The sequence below is a fragment of the Chrysemys picta genome, chromosome 8 (genome assembly GCF_011386835.1).
Source record: "Chrysemys picta bellii isolate R12L10 chromosome 8, ASM1138683v2, whole genome shotgun sequence".
In the NCBI taxonomy this organism is placed as follows: domain Eukaryota; kingdom Metazoa; phylum Chordata; order Testudines; family Emydidae; genus Chrysemys; species Chrysemys picta.
The window spans coordinates 109476766-109490171 of NC_088798.1; the positions used below are offsets into that span (position 1 = coordinate 109476766).

General features: G+C 47.2%; 1 protein-coding gene and 1 long non-coding RNA gene across 2 annotated transcripts in view; both read left to right on the forward strand.

Annotated features, from left to right (window-relative positions):
* The window catches only part of FAF2 (Fas associated factor family member 2), a 32203-nt gene extending 19094 nt beyond the window's left edge, over positions 1-13109 (forward strand). Inside the window, exons 4-11 of the mRNA XM_005282275.4 lie at positions 724-800; positions 7225-7363; positions 8618-8703; positions 8787-8878; positions 10026-10203; positions 11280-11451; positions 11736-11879; positions 12370-13109. Coding sequence (XP_005282332.1) covers positions 724-800; positions 7225-7363; positions 8618-8703; positions 8787-8878; positions 10026-10203; positions 11280-11451; positions 11736-11879; positions 12370-12552 — 1071 coding nt within the window. The 3' untranslated portion in view covers positions 12553-13109. The remainder of the gene's footprint in view (positions 1-723; positions 801-7224; positions 7364-8617; positions 8704-8786; positions 8879-10025; positions 10204-11279; positions 11452-11735; positions 11880-12369) is intronic.
* LOC135973211 (uncharacterized) lies at positions 1852-2672 on the forward strand. The gene is made up of 2 exons (XR_010589952.1): positions 1852-1983; positions 2197-2672. It is a non-coding gene; the product is annotated as an uncharacterized LOC135973211 (long non-coding RNA).
* Positions 13110-13406: the final 297 nt, after the last annotated feature.

Here is a 13406-nt window from a genome sequence, read left to right on the forward strand (position 1 = left end):
AAAGGAACTCCGTTTCCTTAGCAGATCTGCTTTCTTGTTTCTAAATATTTTCTCCTGAAAGCTACAAACAGTGCAGCTCCCTGGGCAGAACTGTTCTTACCCTCTCCATTACTACTTTGGATGTTTTCCTTTCTGGTATTTATCACTAGTACACAACAAACTCCTTCCTGCCCATATAGCTTGGAGTGAGGGCAGAGCAGAATTCCAATTCAGTTGTCCCAATTCAGCTAGAATGCTCTCTTGCTGTAGAACCATCTATTTGTATGACAGCCTGCTGAACTGATGTGGTCTGCTTTATGTGTGCTAGTATAAGATGTCAATTAACCTGACTGCAGATGGTTAATATGTAGCACTTGTATAACACTTCAGTCTTCACAGAACCCCTGTAAGATGAGTAAGTGCTGTTATCCTTATTTCACAGGTAGGGAAAGTGAGATGGAAGATTAAAGCCCAACTTTTGAAAAGTGGTCACTGGCTTTGGGTGCCTAAAATGTCTCAGGTTGGGCTCTCAAAGTGAGGCACCTGTTGGTGACTACTCAGAAGATTTGGCTTGCCTGAGGTCATCCAGCAAGTCACTAGCTTACAGGCCTGAGATCAGAGCACTAGACCACACTGCCTGTTTCACATATATTGCAGCGTGTTTGATGCTGGATAGAGGGTTATCTGCACTACTGTGTCTCATGGGGCAGGGATAAATACCTAACACTTTGTTTGTAATTTCAGGGCCTGTTGGGATGGGGTTACTACTTGATAATGCTTCCATTCCGATTTACCTATTACACATTACTTGATATATTTAGGTAAGTACTTTTTTGTGCAGGTTGTTTATTGATTGTAGCAAAGCAAAATCTAACTCCAAGTATGGCTGTGCTGCTTTTGGTGTTAAATCTAATAAGACCATCAGGGTTTGTATTAAGCAAATACTCACACTTCAAAGTTCTCTGTAGCGTTGTCTGGTTTCTGTGTCTTGGAGACCTAGAACATAGAAGTTAGTAACAAATGAATGTTGTATAGTAGAAAGTAGATTTCAGAGAAGAATTATCTCCAAGAACTCACGGAGCATGGGTGAGGTCGCAGAGGACTAGAGAAGGGGGAACAAAGAGGACCCAGGGAATTATAGACCAGTCAGCCTAACTTCAATACCTGGAAAGATACTGGAACAAATTCTGAAACAATCATTTTGTGAGCACCTAGTGTTGTACTTAAAGTACTGCACAGGATCTTTTCAGGGGGAATAAGACAAAACGCCACATTTATTAGTAATACATGTATTCATTAACACTGTATTATATGCATATAATATATTACACTTACACTCACACACACACACACAAACACACTCCGTCTTGTTGTTACCAATTAGTTGCTCCCCTTAACTTCACTGGCCAGGTGAGTTAGATGGAGGAGGGGGTGGAGCCGGGCTTCTGCCGATCCGGATCGATGCTCCCATGTTGACAAGACGAGACCCGGGGTCCTGTGCAAGACACCTCACTTTTATAGCAGCTTTCCTGTTATGCAAATCTATACCAGATTCAAACTCTGTGTCTGTGTCCATTGGTCCTTTGTGCTGCTTTCTTTTGAGTGTTGTCCCAATGCTGCAAAGAGGGTGTTTCCAAAAGAAGGTGCTTGCTTCTAACCCCCGAGGCCGTCGGTATGTCTGCTTGTCTTTAATGAGCCCACTTGACACGTTTTATTGTCCTTGGGTCTGGCTCCCAGCCCCTCTCCAACAGTTGAGGCTGTCTGGAGGTGCTGCCTTCCATGCCTTCCTCATTCACACCTCATTCATTCAACAGGGCAATTGATTAAGAGTGGGGGGGGGGGAGAGCTCTTGTTCTACTGCTAGCAAAAAGAAATTTTTCTTCTATCTTATTCTATCCTTAGGGGCTATAATATTATACCAAGGGCAATGCAAAGTTTCTAAATGAGGCTTTGATACAAAGTTCCATGAAAACAGAGGTCACACGTGGGTAGACCCACCACAAGGTTATATGAATCAGAGGGGTAGCCGTGTTAGTCTGAATCTGTAAAAAGCAACAGAGGGTCCTGTGGCACCTTTGAGACTAACAGAAGTACTGGGAGCATAAGCTTTCGTGGGTAAGAACCTCACTTCTTCAGATGCAAGAAGTGAGGTTCTTACCCACGAAAGCTTATGCTCCCAGTACTTCTGTTAGTCTCAAAGGTGCCACAGGACCCAAGGTTATATGAAGAGGCACAATGTAAAGTCATATGAAAATTATCAGAGATTGATCTACATTGTCCCCCTTTTGACCTCTCAAGAACAATTCTTGAGTGGTCACCATATAAATCTTTTGTATTTGTTGCAAACAAACCAAACAATTATAACCAGGTGAATATAACTAAAACCATTACAATTGACTAAACACCAGATATAACATAAACACAAATGCAAACAATTATAATTATAATAATTGGAAATACAACAAAACCATTACCATTACAATAATTGGGTACATTGACAAACAAAATGAGGCCCAAGTTTGATGCTGCAATAGCCATCAAACAATAAAAGTCACTGAGGTCAGGACCTTCTTAAGCACACACAACAAATAAGATTTTGTAGGAGTACCACAGTTGTTATCCAAGGTTAAGCTGATTTGGACTTAAACTAACATTCAGTTGCTAAAATGTTGTAGAATTCCCTATTTTTAACAGTTGTTCTTAGAGGTTTTTGGGGACCTGAAAGATGGGGCCATACAATTATGGGCCAAGGTCTTACAGGTTATGGGGGCCCAAGAACTGCCCTTTAGGGCTTGGGGAAGTAGAACCAGAGTGCATAGAGCAAAGTGTGGAATTAATAATAATACAAGCAAATGTAACTAACAATACAAATGTATTAATAACAAAAATTAACAACAAAATGACTATAAGAGAACCTAACAAAAAATAAACCTGATGCATTGGGGACCAAAGTCTTTTGGACACAAGGGGTGATTGATAAATTGGATGGACATGGGGGAAGTAGAGAGAGGAAAAGACATTTGCCCTGTCTAGTGTAGTATCCCCTCTTTTTCTAGACCCAATGCTAGCACAGGACACCACTAGAGACAGACACAGAACATGCAACACAGAACACTGAACACAGACTTTGTCATGACACTATAACCATGGTATTTTATAACTCTTCAGCTGGTACCAGCTCTCCTGATGTTCCGGTTCAGAGCCTGAAAGATAGAAGCTTGGAAACAAATTAGCACAGTGCTTCCACCCTGGCAGAACCTGCTTGGTCTCTGCCACAGTGTGTTTGGTACTTGGGGCTGCACAAATGCTGATTAAGTGGTGCATTTTTTGTGAGTGTAAATCCTCCCTTTCTTTTAGTAAAAGGGGGTTAACACTCCATTTAGAAAAAATAAAATTCTGTTTTAAAATTTCCAGCCATTTTGCCATGGCCTGGAGATTTGAGGCAGAAGCAGGCACTGTTGTTAACTGTTTCAATGGCATTTTGGCCCTGGGAGGAGGAATTTACCCAAATATCCCAAATATCCCCCGTCCCAATCTCCAGAGGGGTCCCAAAGGTCTGCCCCCTTCTGGGGTCTTAAATGTTTTTTCTCCTGATGTTACTGCTGCTGTAAGATTTGAGAGTGCTGTTTTAACTCTCTGTACCCAACCTGTTTTTTTAGTTTTTTTATTTATTGTTTGCCTGGGCCCGATCCTGCTTTTTTCAATAGACAGTTTCTTTTCATGGGCACAAGCCTTGTTTCACTACCAATTTAGCAAGGAGGGTGGGCTTTTTAACTAGCCCCCACCCTTCCTGGTTCCGTTTCTTAAACATTTTTTTAAAAATTGTGAAATTACCACAATATTACTTACCAAAACAAAACAAACAAACATAAACCACACTACACTGCCCAAACTCCTATATCCTTCAGAGTTTGGTTTAACAGAACAAGATCTGCATCTTATGTTTTTAACCCACTCTGGGCCAGAGGGAGAGATGCTAAGCTTCCCTCTGTATTACTCGGTCTGCTACCACCGAGGGTTCATACACCAATTATACAAATCCTTCCCCGGATTAGATCCTTCCCCGGATCAGAGTGAAAAACACTAAGTTCTCCTCTTTAGCTCAGTCTTGCTACAGCTGAGGGTGTATGTACCTCTATAACACAATTTAAACCTAAACTCCTATATCCTTCAGAGTTTGGTTAATCCTTCCCCGGATCAGAGTGAGAAACACTAAGTTCTCCTCTTTAGCTCAGTTATGAACACAATTTAAACCTAAACTCCTATATCCTTCAGAGTTTGGTTAATCCTTCCCCGGATTAGAGTGAGAAACACTAAGTTTTCCTCTTTAGCTCAGTTATGAACACAATTTAAACCTAAACTCCTATATCCTTCAGAGTTTGGTTAATTAACTGAAAGTTTACGCTCTTTTTTCTATAGTGCCAGGCTTGCTAAAGCTGGCAGTGTGCACACCAGTTTTATAATAACTGTGGATTTTATGCTTGCTCCCCCTTTCGCATTCTCCACCAAAATGTTGTACTTAAAGTACTGCACAGGATCTTTTCAGGGGGAATAAGACAAAACGCCACATTTATTAGTAATACATGTATTCATTAACACTGTATTATATGCATATAATATATTACACTTACACTCACACACACACACACAAACACACTCCGTCTTGTTGTTACCAATTAGTTGCTCCCCTTAACTTCACTGGCCAGGTGAGTTAGATGGAGGAGGGGGTGGAGCCGGGCTTCTGCCGATCCGGATCGATGCTCCCATGTTGACAAGACGAGACCCGGGGTCCTGTGCAAGACACCTCACTTTTATAGCAGCTTTCCTGTTATGCAAATCTATACCAGATTCAAACTCTGTGTCTGTGTCCATTGGTCCTTTGTGCTGCTTTCTTTTGAGTGTTGTCCCAATGCTGCAAAGAGGGTGTTTCCAAAAGAAGGTGCTTGCTTCTAACCCCCGAGGCCGTCGGTATGTCTGCTTGTCTTTAATGAGCCCACTTGACACGTTTTATTGTCCTTGGGTCTGGCTCCCAGCCCCTCTCCAACAGTTGAGGCTGTCTGGAGGTGCTGCCTTCCATGCCTTCCTCATTCACACCTCATTCATTCAACAGGGCAATTGATTAAGAGTGGGGGGGGGGGGGAGAGCTCTTGTTCTACTGCTAGCAAAAAGAAATTTTTCTTCTATCTTATTCTATCCTTAGGGGCTATAATATTATACCAAGGGCAATGCAAAGTTTCTAAATGAGGCTTTGATACAAAGTTCCATGAAAACAGAGGTCACACGTGGGTAGACCCACCACAAGGTTATATGAAGAGGCACAATGTAAAGTCATATGAAAATTATCAGAGATTGATCTACACTAGAGGATAACAGGGTTATAAGGAATAGCCAGCATGCCAAATCACCCTGATTTCTTCCTTTGGCAGGGTTACTGGCTTAGTGGATGGGGGGGAAACATTAAAATCAAGATATATCATAGCTACTAAAGCTTTTGACACAGTCCCACGTGACACTCTCATAAGCAAACTTGGGAAATGTCTCTAGATTAAATTAGTATAAGGTGGGTGCACAACTGGTTGAAAGACTGTACTCAGAGTAGTTAACAAGGGTTCGCTATCAAACTAGGAGCGATTACCTAGTTGGATCCCACAGGGGTCAGTCCTGGATCCAATATTATTCAGTATTTTCATTAATGTTTTGGATAACTGAGTGGGAGAGTATGCTTATAAAATGTGCAGATGACAATATGCTGGGAGGGGTTTCAGGCACTTAGGAGGACAGGATTAGAGTTGAAAATGACCTTGACAAATTGGAGAATTGGTCTGAATTCAGCAAGATGAAATTCAGGAAAGATAAGTGCAAAGTACTTTACTTAGGAAGGAAAAATCAAATGCACAACTACAAAATGAGGAATAATGCCTAGATGGTGGTGTTGCTGAAAAGAACCTGGGGTTATAGTGGATCACAAGTTGAATATGAGTCAACTGTGTGAGGCAGCTGTGAAAAAAGTTGTCATTCTGGGGTGTATTCACAGAAATGTCATATGGAAGACAAAGGAGGTAACTGTCCCGCTCTACTCCGCACTGGTGAGGCCTCAGCTGGAGTGCTGTACCCAGTGCTGGGTGCCACACTTTAGGAAAGATGTGGACAAACTGGAGCTAGTCTAGAGGAGAGCAACAGAAATGATAAAAGGTTTAGAAAACCTGCCCTATGTGGAAAGGTTTAAAAAAACGGCCTGTTTACACTTGAGAAAAGAAGAGCAAATATGTGAAAGGCTCTTCTAAATAGGACGATGATCAGTTGCTCTCCATGTCCACTGAAGGTAGGACCACAAGTATTGGGCTAAATCTGCAGCAAGGAAGTTTTAGGTTAGAAACTAGGAAAATCTTTCTAACTCTAAGGGTAGTTAAGCTCTGGAATAGGCGATGGAGATTTTTAAGAACAGGTTGGAAAAACTCTTTGTCAGGGATGGCCCAGCCGCTGTGCTGAGGCAGGACGTGATGAACTCTTGAGGTCCCTTCCAGCCCTACGATTTGATTCTATTCCTAGCAGTGTCTTCTGAATCTGTAAAGGAAACTAATGTATTTAATCCTAACTTGAAATCAGGCTGACACTTGCAGTTCCTAAATATTAAGCAATGGAGACCAAACAAGGAATGGGCACACTTCTATCTATTGAGGCAGTGCCCAAAGGTTCCCCTCGGGAACAAGCATGTAGGGTAACACAGTCCCGGCCTCCGAGCTTACAGTCTAAAGAGCCAAGACACAGACAACAGGCTGTAATTATTTGCTCCCTGGTGTAATCTCCTCTTCCAGCAGCTGCCTAAAATAAACAGTCGTGCGTTAAACCCTCTGTGCAACAGAACTGCAGTTCTGGAAGAGACTTGGCCTGATCGACTTCCTGTGAATTGCCAGCCAATATAAGACCAGTGAGCCCTTAAATCTGGTATCTTGTCTCTGGCTGTGGCTTATGCCTGGTGTTTCAGAGGATGTTGAACCTTACACACACACACAATACACCTGGCCTTTATGCAGCGCTGTTCATGGAGGGAGTGCAGGTGAGGAAATCCATCATAACCTCTGGCAATCAGCTGATGCTTTGGAGCACGGAACTTTACCTGGCTTAGGTTTTTCTCTAGGGTGCTCAAGATGGAGTAGTCAGTGTGTTAGCTGTAAATGTTGACCAGAAAAAGTTCTTCAGAAAGTCAGTAAGCTGAATTTCCAGTGTCCTTTGCTTTTTGCCTAGGTTTGCCGTGCGTTTTATACGCCCTGACCCTCGCAGTAGGGTCACGGACCCAGTGGGTGACATTGTTTCGTTTATTCATATGTTTGAGGAAAAATATGGGAGGATACACCCTGTCTTCTACCAGGGAACATACAGCCAGGTCAGTAGGGCATGTTGGTGCAAAGGTATGTGGGACTATCTTGCTGGTATTGCCTGGCACACTGGCTCTAAAGAGGAATGACAAAAACCATTTTGCATTTTAAAAGTCCAGTACTAATGTTCAGACTCAGTAACGAGGTAATGGAGATCTCAATTATGAGCCTATTAGGAACCCGAGTCCAACCCACTGTAGGCACTTGCCATGGTGGGGTCTCCGCCAGTCTCAGGGACGTGCCAAACAATTGAAGCTGGGAAGGCAAAGCTGATCTGGCAGTTTCTCAGCAGTCTCTGTGGTTCAGAAACCCATACCTCTTCTTTTGTTCTGCTAGTATCAGTTTTATAAGCTGACGTAGTGGCCCAAAGTCTGTCCTGATGTACACCCCATTGGAAGTGACCGGGGCTGCGCCACGGTGCAAGTATGAGCAGAATTTAGCCCAATAACTTCAGAAACTTGGGGAAATGGCCCCTTTGAGTCCAGGAAGTAAAAGGAGAGAATAGATCCCTCTTTTGTTGGATTGGGGTGATGATTCTTCCCAGAAGAAGAGGGGCTCCCTAACATGTGTCTGTCTCTGCCCCCCCCCCTTCCAGTCCCAGCCCCAATGCGCACACACTCCTCTGTTGTGGAGTCCATCCCAGCAGGTGGCTGAGTGCCAGAGAGCACTGCTGAGCCTATATCCCTTAGCTCTACTCAAGGGCTGAGGTCATTCCCTCCAGCAGTCCCTGCCCCCAGGAACAAGGGGCCATACTTAGAACCCAAACTTAGCCCAGCAGCCCTATGGTGATCTATCAGCAGCTCAGTGCCAGTTCAGCAGAGGCTTGCGGAGTGACGTGTTTCAGCTGAGAAGTGGGGGTTACAGAGATCAGCTTAATAACGAGTTTCAATGGATGTGGTCGGAAGGTTGGATCCTACATCATCCACATTGGAAAATGGAGCCAAAAACTGCCCGATTCTGGGCCATGGGAGTCCTGCAGGCTGAGCCAGAGAAACCCTTCTGGGTCACTAGGTGTGCAGTGCTTTGCCTGCCATTCTCCCAAGGCCCTGCCTGCCAAGGAACAGTGAGGAAAGCCCAGTCAAGGGTTCCTTTCTCCTGCAGGCAGAGAATTCACTGGGCACATGGGTGTGGAGGGAGGTCTGGCAAGTTCTTCAATTAATACCACATTAGATTGAAAAACTGCTTCCCCTGGCCTATCCCACCCTAATACCAAAGGGGCAGCAGGCCCCTCCCACTCCAGCTTTTCTGTGCTCTCTCCCCAGGCGCTGAATGACGCTAAGCGGGAGCTGCGCTTCCTGTTGGTTTATCTTCACGGTGACGACCACCAAGATTCAGACGAATTCTGTCGGTAGGTTGGAGAGCGTTTTCTTAAATAACTGGCCATGTGTTTGGGACCCAGCTCTATGTCTGCCATCTCTTCTCTTCCTCCAGCAACACTCTGTGTGCCCCGGAGGTGATCACCCTCATCAACACTAGGATGCTTTTCTGGGCATGCTCCACAAACAAACCAGAGGGATACAGAGGTGAGTGTCCCCCTGCTGAACTCTTCCTGGTTCTTGTTAAATCTGCACTAAACAGATTGGGATTGCAGACAATGTGCGTCTGTTCTGCAGGCTTGATCATTTCCCTGTGCAGGTGAGTAAGTGATAGGCCCCAGAGACCAGCCTGTGATCCCTTACTACACCGAGTGGAATGGGGCTACTCCAGACCATGTTCCGCATAACCGAGGACATACCATATCTGAGACTAATATTGCAGCCCAAGGAGCCCTCTGCTCTTAATACACCTCTACCCCGATATAACGCTGTCCTCGGGAGGCAAAAAATCTTACCGTGTTATAGGTGAAACCACGTTGTATTGAACTTGGTTTGATCCGCCGGAGTGCGCCGCCCCGCCCCCCCGGAGCACTGCTTTACCACGTTCTATCCGAATTTGTGTTCTATCGGGGTAGAGGTGTACTGGCTGTTTCACAGTCATGTCTCAGCAGAGTTAGCTGTTGTTCCTTTGCAGTCGGCATGCTGGCTTCCTTCAGTGGCCTTGTCATAGGGGCGTTAGGCTGAGTGGGGAAGCAGGTGCCGAATGATAGTGGTTTGTGTTGTGCCTGGAGACAAAATGGCCACAGGTGATTCCTTGGGTTTTTCCCGCCCCCTCAGATCTCAGGGGCCTTCTTAGGACTGGATGTGGGGCAAGAATGTCCACCTACTAGTCCACACTAGGCTTTGCAGCATGCCACTAAATCCTTTCCGAGCCCGTGATGCCTGTCCTACGAGTGCCTGGTGGGGGTTGTGCTGAACAATGTGTGCCCTCTTCCCAAGACTGCAAAAGGGGGTTGTGTGGTAGTTTAGATCCTTCGTGGCCCACAGAGTGAGCAGCTGGGTCCACGATTTGAACCCGGGACTGCCAGGCTACTGAGCTCTTGGAGGTGTCACTGTCTCAGGAAGAACACCTCTGACAGATGTCTTGGTTGTCCCCTAAAAAGGGAGCGGACTAGTGGGTTGGCAGCCATGGAGTCTGAAGCTGTGTCTCTATGCCCAGCAAAGGGACTGGCGGGACCGCAGGAGCTGCCCACCTCTAGAGGCTTGGGGAGGGAGGCAATTCTAGTCTTATGACCCCTTGGCCTCTCTGTTGGGACAGCCAGTAGTGACGGTGGTTTCTGCGCCCATCTCCCAGTGTCCCAGGCTCTGCGTGAGAACACATACCCATTCCTCGCCATGATTATGTTGAAAGATCGCAGAATGACGGTGGTGGGACGACTAGAAGGCCTCATCCAGCCTGATGACCTCATTAACCAGCTGACATTCATCATGGATGCCAATCAGACATACTTGGTGTCTGAGCGCCTGGAAAGGTACCAGGCTGGGAACTGGAAGCCCCAGTAATACTTATCTCATGGAGTTGGGAATTCCCATGGAGTGGGTCAGATCTAATTGAGGGGGGCTGTGAGTGTGCTGCACTTGGTTCTGCAATGCATTCAGTGGCCAGTGGAAATGCTGGTGCATGCGGTGCACCGCCCTGATGTGTACATTCAGACTACACTGCATTCTGGGAATTGAGGTCTCCCTGGGCAACATTCCTGCTCCAAGATGAGTAACCACAATCTGCTCCATTTTTCTGGAGGTTTGGGGCAGTCTGGAGCGGCTGGCACCTTTCAGGCAAAGTCTGGATGTTGCTGGACTCTCTGACTGTGGCTAAGAGCGTAACTGGGCTCCAGGCATTTCGGCCAGAGTCATGCTGATACCTTCAGCCAGTCTTGTATGGGAGTCGCCGGCCCCGGGTGGCTGTGCTGCTGAGTTAAGGCTGCATTTGTGATGTCCTGCTGCCGCCTCATTGACACATGTCCCCTCCAGGTATTGATGTGGGCTCCATTCAGACTGAGAGCCGATAGGACGCCAGCTCCGTGTCTCAGTCCCTTAATCCTTCCTGCTCCCCAGTCAGAGAGTGTGCCTTGCTGATGGGCAGACCTGTGGGTTTCTAAAGGGAGTCAGGAACGGGCTAAAGAAACATGGGACTCACTAGCTGCAGCAGATGGGTGCAGTGTGCATGGCACCTGCCCACACTACAGCCCTCGTTTGTGCATTTATCCTCAGCCTGAAATCGAGGCCATCTATGCCAGGGACTAGTCACCATAGAGAGCCCAGCCCCCTTCAGGAGCGGGAAACCTGCATTGTTTCAGAGCAGCATCAGCCGGGTTAGTCTGTATCCGCAAAAAGAACAGGAGTCCTTGGGGCACCTTAGAGACTAATGCTCAAATAAATGTTAGTCTCTAAGGTGCCCCAAGGACTCGGGTTCCTTCTGCAGCGTCTGTGTGCTCCTCCTTTGGGAAGGTGTTAGTGCTGTGAAGGCTATTGTCTTCCTCTTGCCCTGCCCTGCCTATGTTTCTGGGTGTGTTGATATTAACCACCCCTCGTTCCCTGACGTTTGCAGGGAGGAGAGAAACCAAACACAGGTCCTGCGGCAGCAGCAGGATGAGGCCTACCTGGCTTCCCTGCGGGCGGATCAGGAAAAGGAGCGCAAGAAAAAGGAGGAACGGGAGAGGAAGAAGAGGAAGGAAGAAGAGGTGCACCAGCAGAAGCTAGCGGAGGAGAGGCGGCGCCAGGTGAGACGGAAGTGTTCCTGGGAAGCACAGCAGTAACACTGGCTCCAAGCTCTCTTGCTGCTGCTTCCTGCTAGTTTCCCACTCTGGGGCTTCCTCCCTTCCTGGTCGGCCTGCCCACTGGTTTCCAATCAGGCGCTGAGTTCATATAATCCTGCATCTGCCTCGTACGTCCTTCTCGGGGGTTTCCTGGGGCGCGTCCTCTCCTGTGCAGGACACGCTATGCCTTGGCATTGAGGCCAGCTCCATGCCAGCCTGGTGCTCTGATCTTCTTGGTTGCTTTTCAGACTCTGCAGGAGGAGAAGGTGCGCAAATCGGAATGCCTTCCACCAGAGCCGCACCCTGATGACCCAGAGAGTGTGAAGATCATTTTCAAGCTGCCCAACGATTCCAGAGTGGAGAGGCGATTCCATTTCTCACAGTCATTAACGGTGAGGGGAGTCAGGAGTGGAAGGCGAGGGATGTCTGGAGCAGCAGCAGAATCCCAAATTCTTAAGCTGGCTGGACAGGCTGGGGGTGGCCACGCTCTCACCCTTGCTACAGCCTCAGTAGGCAGAGGTGATGTGCTTGCATGAGGGGGAGGGAAAGACCAGATGTCAAGCTGAAATACTGCTTATCCCCTCCTAAACGTGGGCTTCCTGCTGCTTCTCAGGCCGTGGGTCTGCTCTGGAGTTCCTAGGAGCACAGAGACCAGCCTCTGGCATGCCTCAAGCAGGGACTTGAAAAACAGCTGTCCCTAGTGGGCAGTCTGGTTCTGTGTCTTCGTGCAGGGTTCAGGTTGTCTTTAGTGTTTGACAAACTAAACGCTCCGACCGCTAAGAGACTAGCGGTCTGGCCCCCACACCAGCTGGGCGTTTGAGTACTTGAGAATTACTGCATGCTGCTTTTCCATTGGCAAATGCCTCTGTGCTTCCCTTCCAGGTGATCCATGACTTCCTGTTCTCCTTGAAAGAGAGCCCAGAGAAGTTCCAGATTGAGGCCAACTTCCCTCGCCGTGTCCTGCCCTGCCTCCCTACAGAGGAGTGGCCCAACCCCCCCACGCTGCAGGAGGCTGGACTCAGCCACACGGAAGTTCTCTTTGTTCAGGACCTCACGGACGATTGACACTTTTCCAAAACACGATGGAAGGAAAAATTCAGATTATAATACAATATTTTTTTTAAAGACTGCTGCGTACAAATGAGGGATCAGAGACCACGTCACCCGTGCCAGCCATGCTGTGTGTCTGCGCTGGCGCGAGAAAGCTCACCTACTCCCACGCACAGTCATCCCCTTACACTTGAGGGCAGAGAGGGAGGGGGGCCACCATTGCCCTCCCCAGGGAAGGGCAGAAAAGGCAGCTCTCGGTCAATATTACTTTTACTAGACCCCCAAGGCCTGCCGTCCTGTGAAGATTTGATACTTTGCTGCTCCTGGTGGCCAAAGGACACTGCACCTGTGCTGGGGAGGGGAGGGATGGACAGAATTTCTTCAGCTTCCCACTGTGTATAAAAACCTTCCTTTTACTAGTTCTCTTGCTTTGTAATGACCAAAGGAGACTGGAGTTGACAATGGTATTAATTTTTTGATAAAGAGCTGGTTGAAGTTCTTAACGCCATGGGATCTTGCCCAGGGTTCTTAGCCTGCGTAGTGTAATAAACTCTGCCTCTAGCGTGCCTGTGCTAATGCTTCTGGTGTCAGTGCTTTCCTCTCCACGTAGGCGGCTCCCATTCCAGCCGCAGAGCGTGGGGGGCACTCTGAGCTGGTTCTAATGACCAACCTGCACCCACCTGGAATGAATCTGGTTTTCACTCTGTGTTGCAAGGTTAATCTGGCTCTGTACTTGTCTTAATTCAGCCTTCTTGGCTCCAGTCGCTGTGGAGCAGCCACTGCCTGTGTCATGTCCAGTAGAATTGCAAAACTCAGCAGCTACTAACGTATAAAAATGGCTAATGCTCTTAGGAGATGAGGCAATCTAG